The 22,504-nt window shown below is 50.5% G+C and overlaps 1 protein-coding gene across 1 annotated transcript in view; it reads left to right on the top strand.

Annotated features, from left to right (window-relative positions):
• CLCN6 (chloride voltage-gated channel 6) overlaps positions 1–22,504 on the top strand; it is a 33,795-nt gene that overhangs the window by 7,784 nt on the left and 3,507 nt on the right. Inside the window, exons 6-22 of the mRNA XM_081087924.1 lie at positions 6,737–6,843; positions 7,328–7,454; positions 8,302–8,369; positions 9,390–9,448; positions 11,756–11,888; positions 12,430–12,543; positions 13,116–13,282; positions 13,819–13,939; positions 16,486–16,612; positions 16,853–17,006; positions 17,131–17,290; positions 17,379–17,485; positions 18,625–18,811; positions 19,817–19,974; positions 20,161–20,317; positions 22,150–22,257; positions 22,376–22,501. Of these exons, the coding sequence (XP_080944050.1) occupies positions 6,737–6,843; positions 7,328–7,454; positions 8,302–8,369; positions 9,390–9,448; positions 11,756–11,888; positions 12,430–12,543; positions 13,116–13,282; positions 13,819–13,939; positions 16,486–16,612; positions 16,853–17,006; positions 17,131–17,290; positions 17,379–17,485; positions 18,625–18,811; positions 19,817–19,974; positions 20,161–20,317; positions 22,150–22,257; positions 22,376–22,501 (2,180 nt within the window). The remainder of the gene's footprint in view (positions 1–6,736; positions 6,844–7,327; positions 7,455–8,301; positions 8,370–9,389; positions 9,449–11,755; positions 11,889–12,429; positions 12,544–13,115; positions 13,283–13,818; positions 13,940–16,485; positions 16,613–16,852; positions 17,007–17,130; positions 17,291–17,378; positions 17,486–18,624; positions 18,812–19,816; positions 19,975–20,160; positions 20,318–22,149; positions 22,258–22,375; positions 22,502–22,504) is intronic.

Below are 22,504 nucleotides of genomic sequence, written 5' to 3'. Positions count from 1 at the left end.
GGGGGATGTGCCCGCAACCCAGGTACATGCCCTTGACCGGAATCGAACCTGGGACCTTTCAGTCTGCAGGCCAACGCTCTATCCACTGAGCCAAACCGGTTTCGGCACAATACCATATTTTAATTTTGAAACAAAACAATAAGGATACATCTAAAAAACACAAGTGCTGCCGAAACCGGTTTGGCTCAGTGGATAGAGCGTCGGCCTGCGGACTGAAAGGTCCCAGGTTCGATTCCGGTCAAGGGCATGTACCTGGGTTGCGGGCACATCCCCAGTGGGAGATGTGCAGGAGGCAGCGGATCGATGTTTCTCTCTCATCGATGTTTCTAGCTCTCTATCTCTCTCCCTTCCTCTCTCTAAAAAGTCAATAAAATATAAAAAAATAAATAAATATAAATAAATAAATAAATAAATAAATAAATAAAAAACACAAGTGCTAACCTGAGACTAACAGGCCAAAGTGAAAGGCAACAAGCATTTATTCCAGGTTCAGAGAAGAGCTGTTTGGAAAGCCCTGATTCAGGCAGAAGCCCCAGTCGTGTTACTGTTGGGAGGTAAAGGCGAGGGGTGTATGAGAAAGGGAAGGGGGGCGATCACTTACATCAGTAGGAAGAAGTTTCTCTGGGTCCTGGTAAGCTAAGGAAGGGATGTCTTTAACGTGAATGATGCTCATGGTGTAATGTGTGCTTTCTTGTTATCTTTGTAAACAGTTGTTTGGAAACCTCTGCCTTAGGCCCAGTCCAAGAGTTAATTTGCCCGGTGGTAACATTCTTAGGGTTTGAGTAGTACAGCGGCAAGGCAGTTCCTCTGGGATTGCAGCTCCGACTCCACTTTAAAGTGATTCCATTTACATTTTCACAGAGGAAAGGATGCGCAATAATATCAGGGTAGTTAGTGTTATTTCCCAGAGGAGAGAGGGGCAGAAACATAAAGGTGTTTTTCTTAATGTTTTAATTTTTTTTTAATCATATGAGCATTTATTCCAATACTGCTGGCAGTACAGAAGAGCAGCAGGTCATCCACAAAAATCTGCTCTGCAGCCCCCATAAGCCAGCTGCTTATATAGGGCAGGACAGCAGCTTATACAGGGGGAAGCAGGGATTACAGGCATGGGGAAGTAGGAGGCTGGGGTGGGACTCCATTGTTTGTGCAACAAGGTTGTTAACCTTTCCGTGATAACAGGCAGTTCTTGAATGAGAATGGACCACATTCAAAGGTTGACTCCCAGTCCAAGGTTCACTCCCAGGTCCAAGGTTCACTCCCAGGTCCAAGGTTCACTCCCAGGTCCCGGAGGCACACAACTCCCAGCCAGGTCAGAATGTTCTTTCTTTAACCAACACAAGGCAGTCGTGGTTAACAGAGCGTGATTAATATTTCCCATAACCATAGCTAGTCCCCAATATTCTATCTTTGCCCCTAACACTTCCCCACTGCTATTTCTATCAGCTCATATCTATGAGATTAGTTTTAGATGAAAAGTCTCATTCTGCTGGAACTGCAGCTGCTTCTGCCTTGAAAGTAGTTCCCAGGGATGGGATACACGAAATAAATGAAGGATCTTGGATATGTTTTCTATAAACTGAGAATTGTCAGGAAGATTAAAAACAGCACATTCCTTTACATTCCTTACAACGTGGTTATGCTGCAGCAGCAAGTAATCTATTGCTGCCCGATTTTCTAGAACTGCCTCCCTGACCTGGTTCAGCTCTTGATTTATCCCATGTATAGCCCTGGAGGTGGCATTCAGGGCTTTTACCCTGCTGTAAGCCAGCTGGGCCACTTTTGCATTAAGGGAGCCTACCATTACCGGCATAACAAAAATGGTCAAAGCAATATAGGCAGCAGGCTCACAGGTGGAGACGGTCATTGCAGTCCGGTGCCTCGGGCTTGAGAAAGTCTCTTTTGGTTTAGACCCTGTGATGTTTCTGAGTCATAAAGACAGTCAGTCATCCTATGGAACAGGGCCCCCTGGTGCTGCTAACAGGGATAAATAGTTACCCACATATCAGAAACCCACCAGCCAGCATCTTAGTATGTCCATTACTATAAGGGAGGGTGAAATTATCAGAACAATTCATATTGTAGTTATTAGATACTTAAGGACAATAACTAGAACACCTGGTAAAAGTCAGACATTCACCACAGGGAATGACTGCAGTAACTTCTAGAGGAAACATCCCTGCATCCTTTTCCCAGACAGTGGGTCCCAACATATAAAGGTCCCCATCTGTGACTTTCTCCCCAAAATGAATAGTCTATATATTATCAGTAGGTGTCCCAGCTCCTCCTCAGCAAGATGTAAAGGTCAGATCTATATAGGTTCCTCCACTGCCAGCTTCAGAGCAGTTGGCGTGGTGAGGAGTACGCCTCAGGGTGTCGTCCATTTCTCCTCCAGTTGGCCCATCGTCCTTGCTCTGCTCAGGTCTGTCTAACTGCCTACCACATGCCCTCAAGGATCTTGGCTCCCAATTCTTCCAGAGAAAAGGGGCACAGGGTCTCTTCTGTAACTGCTGCATGCTGAGGAGGGGCGCAGTTTTTCCTTCAGAGCCAAGAGCTGCTTGCTCTCTGTCAGAGGGACAATGACGACTGGGCACGGAAGGAGGTGGCAGGGTGTCTAGAGGTGGTATTCCCTGAGTGTGAGTAGGGCTTGTCAGCTGGTGGAGTCAAACTGTGTTATAAAAATTAATATTACTGCGCAAAAGTTAGAATAGCAAGAATTACGTCAGTAGTCTGGTAAAAGGAAAAAACATTTCCTATTGAAACATAATTTTTCTCTTTAAATCACCCTCATTTTTACTAAAGAGCCAACTTGAAACCAATTTATTTACTGTATTAAGTCTAGTTACCATTTGGCTTGATTGTTTGCATGAACACAATAAGAATAACTGTTGATCACATAGGCTATTTTTTTTTTTAATATTTTTTATTGATTTTTTACAGAGAGGAAGGGAGAGAGATAAAGAGTTAGAAACATCGATGAGAGAGAAACATCGATCAGCCGCCTCCCGCACATCTCCCACTGGGGATATGCCCGCAACCCAGGCACATGCCCTTGACCGGAATCGAACCTGGGACCCCCCAGTCCGCAGGCCGACGCTCTATCCACTGAGCCAAACCACATAGGCTATTTTAAAAAGATACGCTTTCCTGAAATTTCATGATCAAGCTTTAAGTAGCCCCGCAGGGCAAAGTTGCTGAGCCACCTAGCTGCCATCGGGTTTGCCTGCAATACCTGTAGATATGGGTGACTTCCTCAAGTTGAGATCCCCAGTGATGAGGTTCCTTCTTTGCCATCTCTCAGGAAAGCAGCCTTTGTTCCTTACTTGGAAAGACTGCCATGAACCCTGTGACCAGGCAAGGTACCAGGCTTTCTCCAAGGTGCTCTTATTGGCTTCATTCCTTAAAGCTTTCTGGTGACATCCAGAGTCCAGGCATGTCTCTGCAGGCATGACACGCCAGTCAAAGTCTTGGTTAACAGCCACAATTGGAAACAGGTCTTACTGAATTCATGCAAAGAACGTATTGCCACTTACTAAGAATTGCCAAATTCTGGAGGGACAGGCAGGGAGAAAAATATATAATTTACCAAATTGCTTTAAAAATGCTACCTTATATCTGATAAACAAAAAGTTCAAGAATCAGCAATACTTTCAACAAAAGTTACAAAAACTGTATATTTTCCATTCATTCAGTCCCATAATCAAATTTTTGTTTCTCCTGATTTTTTCTGCCAGTACTTCTATAAATCCAGATACTTTAAAGTAATGTGAATGACATGGAATCTTGTCCTTTCTGCAAAACACAATATTCCAGGATAACAATTAGAGCTATAAATGGAAGCATAATATAGTTATTATTTGACAAAGCTTCCCATGTGCCTTAAGCAGAAAATTTTCCTTCATGAGAGAGAACAAATTCTTGAGGCATTTCAGGGCCAATTGGAATGACCTAAAGCCAATTCTAGGTCAAGAAAAGTTTCTTTAAAATTCAAACCTTGGAAAGATTGTCAAACTTATTTTACCAAAAGATCATATATCAAATTGACCAAAGGGTATTAGACACAACCATAGGCTAGCAAACTTTAGTTCCCATGATTAAGAAGATGACCTTTTTTTTTTTTAATGAAAAAAAGTGCCTAATTAATATAACACAACTATTTCAATAACTTATAGAACTTTTGCTTCCTGGGCAAAAGCAGGAAAGACCTTTTCCCTTTTAATAGACTAGAAAAGGACTAACTAACATGAGGTTTATTCTGTAACTTCATTTGTCCTTGGGTGTGGTCAGTAAATGGCACTGATTGGATTTCTGCTGTCTGTCTCCTGAGTAGGTTGATATTAGCTATTTACCCTCTGGTTAGGGAGGCAAAGTGCAAGTCATTTACTCTTAAGCATCTTTGGTTTAGGAAAGATAGGATTTACTAGATGGCTCCAAATTGTTGTTTGACCATCTCAGTTTCCCTATTCCACTACTACTCCTGGCTTATTGGCCTGTGTCATTTATATAACTTCCTTTCTTCACAAACCTTACAACTTTCAAAAATAACAACTTTAGAACCCACTTTCTTTTCCTTCAAAATGCATCTCCGTGCCGCATGCCTTCTATCACACCAAAACCATCATTTCTTTCCAATTAGTTAGAATTCTTAACCTTAGAAACCTTAATTTTCAGGTGACATGTAAGTAATTAACATTCCTCAGATTAGCAATACATTCACATTTTAAAGAGATATTTCAAATAAAATACAAGACTTATTCATTAACAGATTCAAATCCACCCTCTAGATTTTTCATGCGAGGCAAACTCAGATTAGTATCCTGATATTTCAAAATACCTAGATATTTAATAATTTTTACTCTTAACCCTGCAAACTCCCAAAGTTTTTAGTTACCAAAGACTTTGGAAAACTATGTTTAGGTATATATAATTATCACTTTTAAAAAAGCTTTATCATAAACCCTTCACTTTAGTTATTTCATTTTGTCTTAACAACTTAGAGATTTTAAAGCCAATTATTACCCAACGCATTTTCTAGACCATTTTTTTTAAACAGGGATAACTCACTAGCCTTAGGTGGCTTTAATGTGAAAGTACTATTTTACTTTATTTTATTTTATTTTTTCTTACAAAGATGGAAGTGGCCCTCCACTGCTATTTTTGTAATCTGCTCGGGGGCACTTCTGCAGATCTGATCCTCTTAGGAAAAGAACTTGTGGGGGGAGGGGGGCGTTCAGAATGTTTATCTCCCATATCTTTATTTCTGAGTAGACTGACAACATGAAATCTTGCATGTAAGAAGGTAGCTTTAAAAAAAAACAGAAACAAACAAGCAAACAAAAACCCCTACAGTGAATAGATGAACATTCTGAAAAGGGTGGACTGGGACATTAGCCTTAGACTCTTCTCTCACACTAACCCAGCACAGCACATGGGTTCTGAGCGGCACAAAGCCCAAACAGCAGCAGACAGAGGATTCCTTATGTTCATAAACCGGCGAAGAGCAAAGTAAGTCCCCCAAAGATAAGAAAGCCAGCAAAGAACATCAGAAACCCAGTTCCATCACAGACAAGAACTTGCCCCAGCTTAGAGTTTCCAGCGGCTGATGCCTTGAGAGAGAGAGCAAGAAGGGTCCCCAAGATTAAGAACTCTTGGCAGCTGCTGGGAAGTTCCTGCAATCCCTGCCACGAGCAGCGGGAGCCCCTAGCAAAATAGGATATGCCCCATCTTTAGACAAATTAAACCAAAGACACAAAACAACAATCAGCGGAGACACTCTATTACAATATGTACAGGTGGGCCCAACCCACAGGCAAGAGCGTCACACCATGCTCCTTGTCTGTCCAGCCACAGACGCCTCAGAATGCCCTGCGTTTAAAACTGACTGAAGCAGAGCAATGTCTCATGCCAGAGTGGGTCAGACTAAGGGCTCGGAGACCAGGCAAGGACACTGGAGGTCCTTACCATCAGGAACTGACCAGGCTCGTCCAGACGGGAGGCAGTAAAATGCCTCCTGTGCCATACACAGTGCATACATCCTTACAAAGAAGCCCAGACAAGAGGCAGCCACTGCTCATGCCACACAAAACGCTTGATTCCGCCTACAAAAACGCTTGATTCAACTTAGGTCTCAGGTGAGATGACAGAGATTGCTGAGGCTGCGCCTGGAACTCAAAATGAACATTCCTGACAACGCTGCAAATAGAAGCCCAGGCCTCAGCCCCAGGAACCCCCAGTCCAGGCAGCAAGCACACTCACTCCAGGGGAGTCTCACTTACGTCCCTTCCTGGTCTCCAGAATATGTAACCGGACAATCAGTGGGTCTGGGCTGCCTGTCACTACTTGAGCCAATTAAGCAGAGAGGGTTGAATCATATATGAGCGTTTATTCCAGTACTGCCAGCAGCACGGGAGAGCAGCAGGTCAGCCACAAAAATGGGCTCTCTTAACGTTTTAATTTTTAAAAGTATCGAGCAAATATGCTACCACCCTGAGATGTATTAAAGGTAGGGCCGGGAAGGTACGGGTGAGGGTTACTCTTGGCAATGTTTGAAGCATTTCATAATGAGAAACGGTGCCTAGTGTAGATGACATCTCAGGCAGTATTCTTGTTCAGACGCGGAGACGCGGAGAGCAGGGAGAGGCGCAGTAAGCACTCCCCAGAGGAGGCGCTGCCCCAGGTCGGCTGTTGGCAGGAGAGGCCTTGGTGTGGCGCCACGGTTCCTTAACTCACTCTCTAGCGGTGGAGGAGTGCAGCCGGAAAGGGTGCCTCGCCTTGTCCCTCCTTGAACTCCTGGGTTTCAACTTGACCTTTGTCTTCTTAGGGAGCCTTCTTGTCCTAATTGAGGTAAGAGGCCTTTTTGTTGTCAAGACTTTGGGTCCTACACTCCTCGTCTCCATCGCCATGACGGGGAGCTGAGAGGGCTGAGTTCGCCTTGGAGTATAGATTCCTGCAGAAAGTGGCCTCGCGTTCACTCAGAAATGTTTCTGAAAGTCAGGCGTTAGCCTGTGGTGAGATGAAAGAGCAAACATCCAGGTGAGGAGGGTGGCTCTCCACCTTGGGGAGCACATCAGGGTAGGATCGCCTGGAGAACTTTAAAAATGATTGGCCCCCGGGCCCCAGCTCACGTGAGTGAGCGCAGGATCTCCGGGAGCGGGGTGCCTGCATGGATTGTTGAAGGCTCCGCAGGGGATGCTGAATCACTGAACGTTTCAGACGTGCACGTCCTCCCATCCCCCCTCAGGCCTGCTGAGTCGGAAACCCAGGCCAGCAGGTCGTCCCTCTGGGGCGGTCGATGGGTTTGAGTGTACGGGTGTGCCTCCTCTTCCAGCCAGTGGCAGCAGGTTCTGGAATACCCGAGATCAAGTGCTATCTGAATGGGGTGAAGGTGCCCGGAATCGTCCGTCTCCGGACCCTGGTCTGCAAAGTCTTCGGGGTGCTGTTCAGTGTAGCTGGAGGTAAGGGGGGGTCTTTCTGACTGTTCCCTTCTTTTCTTCAAAGGGTGACGAGGACAAGAAACATTCTGTGTGTAAATGAAGTAGATTTGGATTGGAGGGCCTGCCCTTAACAGATCTCTCTACTTTCTGTCCATGGCTTCGTTTTTTAAATGCAGACCTGTTAGTTACCATTCAGAGCTCTCTGAGTAACACATTAGGTTTTAAAGTAGACCCACCATCCAGTTGGTTTATGGAGTTGGCTTTTAGCAAAGTCAGTGAGCTTTTTGTGTAAACAGCTAGATAGTCAATGTTTTAGGTTTGTGGACCAAAGAGACAAAATTGAAAGTATTATTTAGGTGCTTAAACTTACATAACCATTTAAAACATATCCAGGTGAGAATGGAAAAATGATCCTCAGCTCTCCAGCTGTACAAAAACAGCGAGCCGTTTGGCCCACAGGCTATAGTTTGCTGATGCCCAATTGAGAGTTTAAAGAGTATTTTCTCTTATTCGATGGGAATTTGACTCTTTCTTTTAGACCAGTGGTTCTCAACCCTCTGGCCCTTTAAATACACTTCCTCATGTGGTGACCCAACCATAAAATTATTTTCGTTGCTACTTCATAACTGTAATGTTGCTACTGTTATGAATCGTCATGTAAATATCTGATATGCAGGATGGTCTTAGGCAACCCCTGTGAAAGGGTCGTTCGACCGCCAAAGGGGTCGCGGCCCACAGGTTGAGAACCGCTGTTTTAGACAGCCACAGGAGCATCTCTGTTTTATCGAGAGGAAGGTTTACACAGCAGAGGTCTCCCGAGCTACAGTGGCTCTGTGCTGACTGATGGTCCTTCTCCACCTGCTCCCAGGGCTCTTTGTGGGGAAGGAAGGCCCCATGATCCACAGTGGAGCCGTGGTGGGCGCTGGCCTCCCTCAGGTAAGCCTGCTGGTTGGGAAGGTGAGTCCCTTGCAGTGGCCTCCCAGGCGCTTCTGTGAGTCAGTCTGGAAGAACATCATCGGCAGCACCTGGCATGGCTTTGGAGTCTGACGTCAGTTTGGGTTGGTGTAAAAACTATGTGGCCTGTCTCCTGGGCGAGGGGGTAACTGGTACCCCAGAGATTTAACTAGGTCCTAGGAACAGGAATGGCACATAGAGAAAGTCTGTTCAAATGAAGTCACCTGTTGCTCCCACAGCCATTGCCCGGCGCTTCCACGGAAGGTGGCTCCGTGGGTCAGCTCAGCGCTGCCCTATCCCAAGATGCTAGAAGCACGTCTGAGGTGGTTCCAGGCACGGCTGTGCTGAGTGCACCCGAGGTAGCACAGGACTAGTAACACGGGGTGAGGAGCTAGCTCAGGACGGCGAAGCTCCCATCCTTACGGGCTATCCGATTCGGGCTGCAGGCTGGAGACACCTCGGTTCCTTGTGGTCCGTCTCTTGTGGGCATGCTCCTCTCGTGCGGAGAGGAGGGAATGATGCTAGTGAGTGGTCAAAGCCAAGGAGAGAAGACTTGCCCAGAGCCCGTCTTCTGCTCTCTCTGCTGCCTCACCCTCCCAGCTGGCCCCGGCCTCCCAGAAGGGGGCAGGGACGGTGGCAGTGTGAGCATGTGGGGGACAGGTGAAGGTGGTGCTTGGGCCCTTCCTTACTGCCACCCCTGAGCAGGGCTCACGGTATCTTCTGCAGCAGCTTTCATTTCCTCCCAGCCCTTGGCTCAGCTGCTTCCTTCCCCATTTTCTTTCTGACTTGTTGATTATGAACAAAATGCAATTTCGGAAGAGCATAGGAATTTAGGGGCAGGAAAGGAAGTTTCTCCCAGAGACAGCTTCTTTTTCCCAGGCTGCTCTTCTGGACTCTCCCTTCTGCAGCACATCTGCCCGCTGTGCTCAAGGCGGGGGCTCCCGCGGGGTTCCTGCAGGTGGCCTGTGGGCCCCCCTCTGACTTGGTTTTCTCTTGTTTTAGTTTCAGAGCATCTCCTTTCGGAAGATCCAGTTTAACTTCCCCTATTTCCGAAGTGACAGGTATGGAAAGGTTAGGAATTGGATTTTCTTTTCTTTAAGTTAAATTTATTGGGGTGACATTGGGTAATAAGATTATATAGGTTTCAAGTATAGATTTCTAGGCTACATGATCTGTATATTGCATTGTTTTACCATCACCCAAAGTGAAATCATCTTCTGTCACCATACATTTGGCTCCCTTTCCCTTTACTACCTCCCACCCCCTTCCGTCTGGTAACCACCATATTGTTGTCTGTGTCTGAGTTTCAGTTTTATATCCTACAGATGAGTGAAATCATGTAGTTCTTAGTTTTTCCTGACTGACTTACTTTGCTTGGCATAATCTGAAGTCCATCCATGTCACAAGTGGCAGTATTTCATTTCTTACGGCCGAGTAGTATTCTTTTGTGTATACACTAGAGGCCGGTGCATGAAGATTCGTGCACTCGGGGGCGAGGGGGCCCTCAGCCCAGCCTGCGCCCGCTCGCAGTCTGGGACCCCTCGGGGGATGTCCACCTGCCAGCTTAGGCCCACAGCCCAGGAGCCCTCAGGGGATGTCCGTAGTCGGATATCCTTAGCGCTGCTGAGAAGGCGAGAGAGGCTCCCGCCACCGCCGCTGCACTTGCAGCTGTCAGCCCAGCTTGTGGCTGAGCGGAGCTCCCCCTGTGGGAGCACACTGACCACCAGGGGCAGTTCCTGCGTTGAGCATCTGCCCCCTGGTGGTCAGTGTGCATCATAGCAACCGGTTGTTCCGCCCTTAGGATCAATTTGCATATTACCCTTTTATTGTATAGAATACCACATCTTCTTTATCCAGTTGTCCACTGAAGGACACTTTGGTTGTGTCCATGTCTTTTGCCACTGTGAATAATGCTGCAGTGAATATAGGGGTGCATAAATCTTTGCCAATAAATGTTTTCAAATTTTTCGGTTAAAAACTACCGAGAAGAAGGATTGCTGGGTGGTGTAGGAACTCTTCTCTTAATGTTTTGAGGCACCTCCATACTGTTTTCCACAGAGGCTGCACCAGTTTACATTCCCTCCAGCAGTGATGAGGGTTCCGTTTTCTCCCCAACCTCCCCACCACTTATTACTCGTCTTGTTGATAATAGGAATTGGAGTTTCTTTTTTTCTTTTTTTAAAGGTGTTTTGTGTGTGTGTGTGTGTGTGTGTGTGTTTTGTTTTGTTTTTGGGAGAGGGAGAGAGAAAGTTCATTGGCTGCTTCCTGCCCACAACCTGGGCATGTGCCCTGACCCGGAATCAAACAGGCAGCCTTTTGGTGCATGGACAACACCCAACCATTGAGCCACACTGGCCAGGGCAGAATTGGATTCTCTTGAAAAAAATGAACTGTCCATTTACTACCTCTCAGACCCCATGCTTGCTCTAGCTGTCTTATTGCCTCCCCTGCTGGGCAGGCTGCGTGCAAAACCCAGTGTCAGAAAGAAGGTGGGCTTTGAGCTACTGTCCTGAGAATAAGCAGCCAGGGCCCGGCTGGTCTCGTGGCTGCCACCGTGTCATGACCTAAGGCCTGGAAGCACCTCAGGCCGTGGCGGTGAAAAGCACGAGACAGTCCACAGCATACTCGCAAGAGCATCGTCCATATTGCAGAGCAGTGTGCTGGGTCGCCGCCCTTCTGGGTGGGCAGGTGCTCTTCTCGGAACTTTTGCCCTGTGGGATCTGTGTGTGTGAAACTGGCCCGCGCACGAGGCCCTTGGAATCGGCCCCGGGTCCGAGCTGTGGTCTACCTTCCCGCCTTGGTGCTCCGCATGTCATTGTCACCTGCTCCTCCACATGTCACAGCACTTCGGCCTTTTCATGACGCTGTGCCCTTTGGAAGGAAGATCTGGGGAGAGTGTAGCTCAGCGGGGACTGAGCTGGGGCTGAAATTCCATCTTCAGAGGAGACTGGTGTGAGGGGACCTCTCCCCCCGGAGGAACTCGGGCTGCGGAGTGGATCTGGCTCTCAGGTGAACCTATGCGTTGCCCAGTTGGCCTGCTTCAAACCCTGACTTCATGGCTCCTTCATGAGATAAAATGTTGGCAGATAAGGCCCTGGCCGGTGTGGCTCAGTTGGTTGGGCGTCATCCATGCACCAAGAAGTTGATTCTTTGATTCCCGGTCAGCGCACACGCCCAGGTTGCAGGCTTAATCCCCACTTGGGGTGTGCAGGAGGTAGCTGATCGATGTTTCATTCACATCAACATTTCTCTCTCTCAAAATCAATTTAAAAAACACACACAAACGTTGGCAAATAAGGCAGGGAAAACCGGCTTTTGTGGCCCGAGGGCTCTTTGTCCAATAAAGCGACTGTCTCTTCTCTCCTCAGAGACAAGCGGGACTTTGTATCAGCAGGTGCAGCTGCTGGCGTCGCGGCAGCCTTCGGGGCTCCCATTGGGGGGACCCTGTTCAGTCTGGAGGAGGGCTCGTCCTTCTGGAACCAAGGGCTCACGTGGAAAGTGGTGAGGAGACTTCCAAGGAAACCTCCCGGACGTAACCACCCCCTTTTAAGCTGTAGTTCTGACGAGCCCAGTCCTTTGCTTTAGATGCCCGTAACTGCCAAACTGTGGGCTTTCCCGTGCTTCCCGTATGCACACGCCCATCCCCCACATCAGACTGCCAGGATCGTCTCTTGTTGATGAGCCACCTGGCGTGAAGGCGTGGGACTGGTCATCAGGCGGCAGCAGAGCCCAGACTTGAACCCCGACTCCTAAGAGTAGCGCGTTCTTTCTCTCATGTTCACTCTTTCTCTTGGCACAGAAGTCAGTGTGTATCTGGCTCTAAGTAAATAGATCTCACAACAGGCTGTTGAAATGAAAGCTTCTTGTGGCCTGTGGTCCAGCTGTCCACATGGGGTGCCTTTCTTGCCATGGTTACCGGACACCTGTACCGGGCCTGGCGTCGGCAGGTTTCTGTGTAGAGCAGCAGGTTTGATGAGGAGGGTCAGGGAGGAAGTAGGACTTGTTGCTATTAAATGTTCTTGTTTTTGTCACCTGTCCCTAGCTCTTCTGCTCCATGTCTGCCACCTTCACCCTCAACTTCTTTCGTTCTGGGATTCAGTTTGGAAGTTGGGGCTCCTTCCAGCTCCCTGGATTGCTGAACTTCGGCGAGTTCAAGGTATGCTTCGTCCTTTTCCCCTAGAATTTCTTTTTTTTTTTTTTTAAATAAGATGAAATTACAAAATTTTTTAATATATATATATATATATATATATATATATATATATACATTTTTATTGATTTCAGAGAGGAAGGGAGAGGGAGAGAGGGATCAATGATAAGAGGAAATCATTGATTGGCTGCCTCCTGTATACCCCCTATTGGGGATTGAGCCTGCAACCCGGGCATGTGCCCTTGACTGGAATCGAACCTGGGACCCTTCAGCCCGCAGGCCGACGCTCTATCCACTGAGCCAAACCAGCTAGGGCCCCCAGAATTTCTTGCTTGACCAGTGACAATTGCTCTAAGTGATGTACCAGGTAGAAGCAATCAGGGGCAGCTTCTGGCGGGGCTCTCTGCCCCTGTAGCCTCCTGTGGGTGCCTCTGCCCGGTGTGGGCAGGCCCAGCACTGTGTTGGCTCTTGAAGAGAGAAGGCAGCTTCCCCTCCTGTGTCTGTCTGCTCTGCCTCCACCCCTTCCTGTTCTCATGGGCACCATGGTTTTTCTCTCCCTTTCCTGCCCCTTCTCTCAGTGCTCTGACTCTGATAAAAAATGTCACCTCTGGACAGCTGTGGATTTGGGTTTCTTCGTCCTGATGGGGGTCATTGGGGGCCTCCTGGGAGCCACATTCAACTGTCTGAACAAGAGGCTTGCAAAGTACCGGATGCGAAACGTGCACCCGAAGCCTAAGCTTGTCAGGTACCTGTGCAGCCGCCTCCCCCAGCCTGCGGGGCTCCCCAAGCTCCGTGTGGATGGGCCGTCTCCCCGAGGGAGGCGATGGTGTGAACAGACCCTGCATCCCACACCAGCTCTGATTCCACAACTGAGACAGAATGTACCAGGGGTCATGTCCACTGTATTTGTCAGGCCTAAAGGCTGAGTCTGAGCTTCATTTATATCAGAGTGGCTGGTTGCCTCCCCGCCCCACCTGACTTCCACTAGGATGCATGACAGTCAGAAAGGTCAGTGCGATTCTCACCCCTGGGACCTAAAATGAAAGGCACTCTGTTCCGCAGAGAGATGATGTGGACGCAGCAGCCTTGTCCCTGGCCGCCCACTGTTTACATAGGAATGGCTGAACGCGGCATGTCGCTGACAGATTCTGCGCGTGCTGACTGGCGGGGGCTCCTCCACATGCTCTTTGGGGAGAGGGTTAGGGGTAGGCGGGGTTGTGTCTTTGAGTTCCCAAGACTGGGGTGTCTTATTACCTCTAACAGCCGTCCTTTGCTTCCTAGAGTCTTAGAGAGCCTCCTGGTGTCTCTGGTAACCACCGTGGTGGTGTTTGTAGCCTCGATGGTGTTAGGAGAATGCCGACAGATGTCAAGTCAAATCGGGAATGACTCGCTCCTGCTCCAGGTAACCCCGTGCACCTGCTCCCTCTGTCCTGCCTCCGCAACGAGGGTCCAGAAGTGGGTGCGTGCCGCTTGGAGCTCAGGAGTGTGTGGGTTCATGGTTCCCACCTGATCAGATTGCGGAGAGGGATGTGCAGTCGCCTTTTCCCAGGAGAGAGGATGTGCACCTCCGTCTGTTTCATGTGTGTGGATGATCCGGTTATCATAGGGGGACTGCTCTCTGTCTCTGTCTATCTGTCTGTCTGTCTGTCTCTCTGTTGAACAACACTAATCGGAAACAGAAGCTCGGGAAGTGGACCATCTGCTTCTTCTCCGGCCCCAGTTTTTCCCTTCTCGCTCTCCACACCTGAATGTGCTACAGCCCCTCCGCGCCCCCCTGTGAGAGTCGCTCTAGGCTGGGAGGAAGGAGCGCCTGCCCAGGAGAACAGCAGCCCTGCTTCCTCACAGCTCCGAGGCACTGACTGGCACACGTCCTGTCGCATGTCTCCTTTCCCTTCTTAGGAGGATGGTCTTTTTCAGAACCTTCCTCCGAAAGAGCAGGTCCGTGAGGTAGGATTGGAGCTTACTCTACCTGCGTTTTTGGATCGAACCTGGATGTGGGTCTGAGCTGGACTGTGGTCGGTCAGCTGTGTGGTCTGGACTGCAGGGGGAGCCGGGGGAGTGCTAGGTACCTGTCACCGTACAGTCCCTGGACGGGACTCCGTGCCTCAGAGCCCCTTTGGAGCCTTTGTCTTGGCTGCTGCTTTAGTGTCCCCAGGGTCGGTCCAGGTGCAGCTAGACCATATCAGATCAGAGATGGGCAAACTATAGCTCACAGGCCAGATCTGGCCCTGCGCACCTGCTTGTTTCTGTGGAACCCCCAAGCTAAGAATGGTTTTTACATTTTTAAAGAGCTGGGAAAGATGGAGAAGATGGGCCATCGCCTGCAAAGGCTAAAATATTTACTATCTGGCTCTTTACGGAAAAATGTGGCTGACCCATTACTAGTTACCAGACCACATTTCTAAAATGTGTTCCAAGGAACATTGATTTATATTATTTAGAAACAAATGGAAAAGGATTCTGTGGTCAAATGAGTTAACCAGAATTAAGTAAGTTTCTTTAATGCCAGACTTTCTAAGGCCCTTAAAATTTCAGGGAGAGTTATGAACAGTTGGAATGTTTATTGTGCCAGATATTCCACCAAGCTCTTTACATACATGATCATATAATCCTTACCACTACCAGGTTGGCTGATGTTATTATTCCCATTTTCCAGATGGGAAAATGGAGGCAAAGTGAGGTCTTGACAAAGATCACTCAGCTAGTAAAATAGAGCATGAGGTGGGAATTATTCCCAATTTATAGATGAGAAAGCTGAAGCATCACAAAATGAAGTATCTTTGCTAAGGTCACCAGAGTGTCCATCCCTCTGGTTATGGACCCTGCGCTCTGCTTTTAGTGGAAACTCTGATTTCCAACAGGTGCTCTGGGGCTTCTCAGTGCATTGGCTGCAGGACTTTCCAGAGAGCCTTCAGGACTGGTGTTCCTCCAGACGTAGTTTGGGAACCACTGCCTGTGTGTCTTCTCGGCTCGCTCAGGGGTTACTGTTCTAAACACGTTTCTCCTTTGCCAGCTCTTCCTGTAATGTTCCACCACTAGGGGGGCACTGTCCTATTTCCTAGGCAGCCTTCGTCTAACTGTGTTGGCCAGCCAAGTTCACCTGGTGGGTTTATCCAAACCCACCACCCGGTCCACCTAGTATTGTTACAGTGTTCACCTAAGGGCATCTCTACAGTGTTATCCGTAGAATGGAGTCCAGGAAAAGTCCATATCCTTACTGAGCTTTGTAACAACACTTATATTATTGGACACTATCAAATAGAAAACAAGAACTTTCATAATCCAAATTCCCTTACCCTCTAATGAGCAAAGAAGTACCGGAATTTCATCTTCCTACACAAAATGATAGAGAGAGTGGGAGGTCTGAAATGTGAAGTAATCTCTTCCCATCGGGGTTTTGTTCAGCCAGGTGGAGCCTGCGGGCGGCAGCCAGGAGCATGGTGTCTGCACCGTGTGGAAGTGGTTTAGCTTCTGCAGCAAATTCAGGGCGGAGGCTTTTTCCATTTGGAACCAAAGTTGGGGCATTAGGTCAGGCCGTACCCTGGAAGCTCCTCTGAAAAGCTGTCAGCTCCCAACCACTGGTCTGTCACCTGCCTCATCTTCCCCTAGTCCGTGCGGTTTCCAGCCAGGCTTCCAGGAGTGTCACACACAAAGTGAGCCCTGGGAGAAGAGACGGCGGATTCCCTGGTGAATCATCGTAGTTACAGTGTCATTATGAGTGGATGAATGAGGGCCCACATCTTGGTTCATTCATTCTCAAAATGCAAGGAACACAGTATCAGTTGGCCGCTCTTGGGTCTAAATCTGTTTTTGCTATCGGTTTAATTCACAGGAAAAGCATGGATGCCAGACTCTTTTGACCTAGGTGGGGCCCTCCCACTTGAAGATTCAAGTGCCCTGGTCAGGTGCTGACCTTGTACTGACCTTGTACTGATTTCTGTTTCTTAGGTCACATCAGAAGATGTGAATTCAAGTATCAAGACCTTTTTCTGTCCCAATGAGACCTACAATGACATGGCCACCCTCTTCTTCAATCCCCAGGAGTCTGCTATCCTTCAGCTCTTCCACCAGGACGGTGAGCTCCAGTGCGCCTCCCCATCCTGTGCTCCTCTGTTGGCCCTCAGATACAGCCAGGCTTACCCTTCATTCTGAGCAAAAAACAGGACTTTGTCCTTGTAATTCCAGCCCAGACAAGGTTAGCCTTCTGCCTCCAGTGTGGGAGGTGACCTGGTTGGTGTGCAGAAGGACCTGTGGGGACCAAGGCGGGCCATGGCGGGCACCTGGCAGTGGGGCTCAGTCTGTCCTTGCCTTGCAGGTACCTTCAGCCCCATCACTTTGGCTTTGTTCTTCGTCCTTTATTTCTTGCTTGCGTGTTGGACTTACGGCATTTCTGTCCCAAGTGGCCTCTTTGTGCCTTCTCTGCTGTGTGGAGCTGCTTTTGGACGTTTAGTTGCCAATGTCCTCAAAAGGTACAGTGTGTGTACGTGTGTGCATGAGCGTGCGCGTGTGTACATGTGCAAGTGCTCGAACCGTAGCGCTGCCCCTCCACCCAGCATGATTCCAAGGCACATTCTTGTTTTCTCTCTTCACCAGCTACATTGGATTGGGCCATGTCTATTCGGGGACCTTTGCCCTGATTGGTGCCGCGGCTTTCCTGGGCGGGGTCGTCCGTATGACCATCAGTCTCACGGTCATCCTGATCGAATCCACCAATGAGATCACTTACGGGCTTCCCATTATGATCACTCTGATGGTGAGCACTCCCTTCTAGTCCACTTTAGGGTTCAGGGCCAAGTTCGCCCCACAGCAGCCTCTTTTCAGGTCTTTACTTTGTGTTTCAGGTGGCCAAGTGGACAGGGGACATTTTCAATAAGGGCATTTACGACATCCACGTGGGCCTGCGAGGAGTGCCGCTTCTGGAGTGGGAGACAGAGGCGGAAATGGACAGGTGAGGCTGTGAGGTCTCATCACATCCCAGGGCCCAAGGAATGTTTCTATCAGGGTAGGAAATGGTTATTTAGATTCTTGGGTGAGAGTGAAGTGAAATGGGGTCATTAAAAGAGCAAGTATGTTTGGGAGCATTGAGCAGGTCCTGTGGCTGGGAGCTGGGAGCCGGGAGCTGGGGCAGGGCGTGGAGGGCAGGGCCGATGCATGGCTTTGCTTGGGTCCTGTGTTCTGGTTCAATAGGAAGTGAGGGCTGTGCATAAAGTCTGTGTTAGGATTGAATGTCTAAACTACAGGCGTGCTAGCCCTGGCTGGCTTTTCTCAGTGGTTAGGGTGCCCGAGGACCGAAGGGTTGCGGGTTCAATTCCTAGTCGTACCTCGGTTGCGGGTTTGCTCCCCACCCCAGTCAGGACGTGTGCAGGAGGCAACCAGTCGATGTGTCTCCCTCACATCAATGTTTCTCTCTATCTCCCCTCCTCCTCCTCCTTCCCTTTCACTCTAAAAATCAATGGAAAAAATATCCTCAGGTGAGGATTAAGCTAAGGGTCTGCTAGCCCTGTTTGAGAACTAGCCTGCCTCCCGTGTGCCTAACAAAATCTCGTATTATAATCACCAAATTACCCATCAGCCCACAAATGGTTGGCCTCCTGCGTCTGGCACCACACAAGTCCCTGTGGCCTAGCGTAGGGCGTTCCAGCCTCTGTAAAGGGCAGAGTCGGTGTTGTCAGCTCTGCAGGCACGTGGTCTCCGCCCTGCTGGTGCAGAGGCAGCGTCGACGGCATGTGGACAAGACAGGCAGGGACTTGCCCTGTGGCTGCAGCTGCCATCCTGGTCTGAAGGGACACCAGACTTTTTTTAAAAAATTCCAATAGTGTAATTACCAACTCAGTGCGATACGAGGAATGTGCCATGGGGTGCTGAGGAGGGGGTGGCCGGTCGGTCCCCTGGGCAAGCAGAGGGGTTTGTGGTGAGGGGACTCTTCATGTTGGGCCGAGGGATGAGTCCAGGCCCACACAAAGCGGGGAAGGACGTTTCAGGCCTGGGGAAGGGCATGTGCAGCAGAAGAGCCAGTGCAGCCCATCGCACTTGCCCCCGGGTGCCGTGGGCTCAGGCGTGGGGCTGATGGCTTCCCTCCCTCCACAGACTGAGAGCCAGTGACATCATGGAGCCCAACCTGACCTACGTCTACCCGCATACCCGCATCCAGTCTCTAGTCAGCATCCTACGCACCACTGTCCACCACGCCTTCCCCGTGGTCACCGAGAACCGGGGCAACGAGAAGGAGTTCATGAAGGGCAACCAGCTCATCAGTAACAACATCAAGTTCAAGGTGAGAAAACAGCCGAGAGGTGCTCACACTGACTGGTGCTCGTCACACCCCACAGGTGGGTGGCTCTTAGGAGAAATCAGCACCCCATTATGTGCGACAGTGAGTGTAGACTCGACAGCGAGTGTGGTCTCCGTTAGGCCATCAGGGCGTGTCCATTCTCCCAGTAAGCGCGGGCACAGTTTGTTTTGTTCTGTTTTTAAGTGTATTTTTATTGATTTCAGAGAAGGGGGAGAGGGATAGACACATCAATGATGAGGGAGAATCATTGATCAGCTGTCTCCTGCACGCCCCACAATGGGGATGGGAGCCTGCAACCCAGGAATCGAACTGTGACCTCCTAGTTCATAGGTCAATGCTCACTGCTGAGCCACACCAGCTGGGTGGGACAGATTTGTTTTTAATCAGCAGCCTTCGGGATTCCTGCAAGTTGGATCGGCGAGGATTCTAGAGTTGCCAACCACAGAAATGGACTTTGCCCTACACAAGAGAGGAAAAGAAGTCAGTTGTTGGAAGCGGCAGGACCGACAGGAAGTGAAGAAGCCAGAGCGGAGTGCTCGGGCGTGCAGACGGCGAGGGGACCCTCTGGGAGACGGGGCCTCGGAGCCGCTGTTCTCTGTCCTTGGGCTGCTCCCGGTTTGAAATCCAGGCAGAGGGAGAGTCCCGTTGCCTCACCTGGGTCTTGTGCCCACCCCTGGGCTTGCTGGGAGAGAGGGTTTGTTCCCCACTGGACAATTGAGGTGCTTTTCCAAATCCAAGGAGCAAGGATGTTGGGCCGGCAGAAACCACAGGGTCTGCAACAAGCCCTGCGGAGCCCAGAGGCTCCTGTGAACCGGCCCCTGAGCCACTGCCAGTATTTCCTGCAGTTCCTGTCGGCATGTGCTTTAGATCCCCACTGCCCCCCAAATCCTTACGCTCAGTAGGTGCTGTGTTGGTGTGCCTGCACATGCAGCAGTCCAGGGCCTCTCTGGTGGATACCTCTGCCATTGCCACCCCTCCCACCCACAGAAATCCAGCATCCTCACCCGAGCCGGCGAGCAGCGCAGGCGCAGCCAGTCCATGAAGTCCTACCCGTCGAGTGAGCTGCGGAACATGTGTGACGAGCACGTGACCTCAGAGGAGCCGGCCGAGAAGGAGGACCTCCTGCAGCAGATGCTCGAGCGAAGGTAAGTGCACAGTCCTCCCCCCGCGCAGGCACCGGCCCCTACGGGGTTCAGGATGGGCCGGCCCTCTGCTCCGGCCCTGTTAGGTAGCTCCCGGGTTTTTTGGGAATTTGGGGGGTGGGTTGGGACGTGGGTGAAACGCGATCCTGCTGAGGGTATACTAGGCAGCGTCTGGTTTTTATATAACAGATACACTCCCTACCCCAACCTATACCCTGACCAGTCCCCAAGTGAAGACTGGACCATGGAGGAACGCTTCCGCCCTCTGACCTTCCACGGCCTGATCCTGCGGTCGCAGCTTGTCACCCTGCTCGTCCGAGGAGTTTGCTATTCCGAAAGCCAGTCGGTAAGTGTCTCTTGCCTGCACCGCATTCCGGAGGCAGGAGGGTAGGAGCACACTTCCGCCTCAGGAGAAGGGGAGACAGGGAGTCATGTGCCAGCAGCTGCTTAGGGGGCGCATGCTGCCCCGCTTCCCTCTGCTGCAGTCGGTGTCCTCCCGGGTCACCAGGCGGGGGGTGAGTCCCCCCATTCTCCACGCAGTCTCCGCACCTGTGTCAGGTGTCCTGCCAGCCTGCAGGCTTTTCATAGTCTCTACATTTTATTTTATTTTATTTTATTGGTTTTTTTACAGAGAGGAAGGGAGAGGGATAGAGAGTTAGAAACATCGATCAGCTGCCTCCTGCACACCCCCTACTGGGGATGTGCCCGCAACCAAGGTACATGCCCTTGACCGGAATCGAACCTGGGACTCTTTAGTCCGCAGGCCGACGCTCTATCCACTGAGCCAAACCGGTTACGGCTATAGTGTCTACATTTTAGTTTCTGGTGTGCACGAACCTTCTTACATGTGTTACCAGAAGACGTCCCATTCTTCCGTGAGTCCCCTGCCATTTCTTTTTCTCTTTTGCTTGGTTTTTGTAGAGAGAAGCAGGGGTGGGTGGGGGTGTTGTTCAGAGTGGTCCCGCTCACTGACACCCGCTCACTCACACTCATCCTGAGAAAGGAGCCTGAAGACGTTGCCTAGAGACCTGGTTTCCAAACTGGCGCTCCTGGTTCGGGCCTTGTCCGTAGGGGTCAGCCTCCGGTCCCTCGTGGCCCAAGTGGCTAACGGGGCAGGGCAGGGCAGGGAGGGCCGTGGGGCAGAGCCTGGGCCCTGAGCGTGTGGTCTGTGGGGAGGACCCGCCTGGCTGGGAGTGGGGCACAGGGGTCAGGGAAGTGGAGGCATGAAGCCAGATGACAGAGGCCTCGCCTGCAGGCAGGAACCAGCCAGAGCCGGCCGGCGCAGCACTGGGAGGCAGTGGTGCGCGGAGAAAGCTGTGTCAGAGTGGAGTTAGGGGAGGAAGATGGGGACAGAGCAGTGACCAGTACGTGTGGTCACTTGTGGTCCAGGTGCCCAGTGACAGCAGCAGTGAGGCTCGGGATGGAGGGAAGTAGCAGCCGTTGTCTGAGTTTGCTGTGGCTGCTGCGTCCAGTTGCCACTAACAGATGGCTTCACACAAGTTTGCTGTTCATAGCTCTCAAGGCCAGAGCACAGAGCCCAGGTGTCGCGGGGCCACACTCTCTGGCGGCTCCAGGGGAGATCCTCTCTCGCCCTCCTGGTCTGTGGCGGTGCCAGCGGTCCTTGACATTCCTGACTGCAGACCGATCACCCCCCTTCCTCCTCATCACGTGGTCTTCTCCTTGTGTCTCCTCTTTGTATACGGACAGCAGTCATGGGATCTAAGGCCCTCCCCAATCCAATATGACCTCGTCTGACCTTGATCACATCTGCAGAGACCTGGTTTCCAATAAGGCCACATTCACAGGCACTGGGGTTGGACTTGGACATCTCTTTTGAGGGCACACAAGTCAACCCACACAGCTACTACGAGTTAGCACTTTTCTCCTTTAAACTTCACTGGTCCATGTCCATTTTACAGGTGCAGGAAAGGAAAGTTTGGGGGGATTAGGAGGCTTGCCTGGGGGACACAGCGGGGAGCAGGCTGGGAACTGGCTCTGGATCACTGTGTCTCACTCCAAAGCACGTGTTCCAGCCACGGCCCCGCCCCCCCTCACTCTGGGGGACCATGGCTGGGCGGATACAGACCGGTCGGGGGGGGGGGGGGGGGGGAGGGCTCTACACGTGACCCTACCTGTTGCTGCACTCGCTGCAAGGACAGTGTCTTGTTGGGTTTGCAGAGCGCCAGCCAGCCGCGCCTTTCCTACGCGGAGATGGCCGAGGATTACCCACGGTACCCTGACATCCACGACCTGGACCTGACGCTGCTGAACCCGCGGATGATAGTGGTGAGCGGCTGTGCCCCAGGACGGGCCGGGAAAGGACCTCTCTGGTCGGTGCTGGTTGGCGTCCCATCCTGGTCAGGGCAGAGCCGGCCGCAGGAAACCAGTTGTCTTTCCTCCGCAGGACGTCACCCCGTACATGAACCCGTCACCCTTCACCGTGTCACCTAACAGCAGCGTCTCCCAAGTTTTCAACCTGTTCCGAACAATGGGGCTGCGGCACTTGCCGGTGGTGAATGCCGTGGGAGAGGTG

This window comes from Myotis nattereri (genome assembly GCF_964212035.1).
Source record: "Myotis nattereri genome assembly, chromosome: 3".
Classification (NCBI taxonomy): domain Eukaryota; kingdom Metazoa; phylum Chordata; class Mammalia; order Chiroptera; family Vespertilionidae; genus Myotis; species Myotis nattereri.
This window is presented reverse-complemented; position numbering and strand designations above follow the sequence as displayed.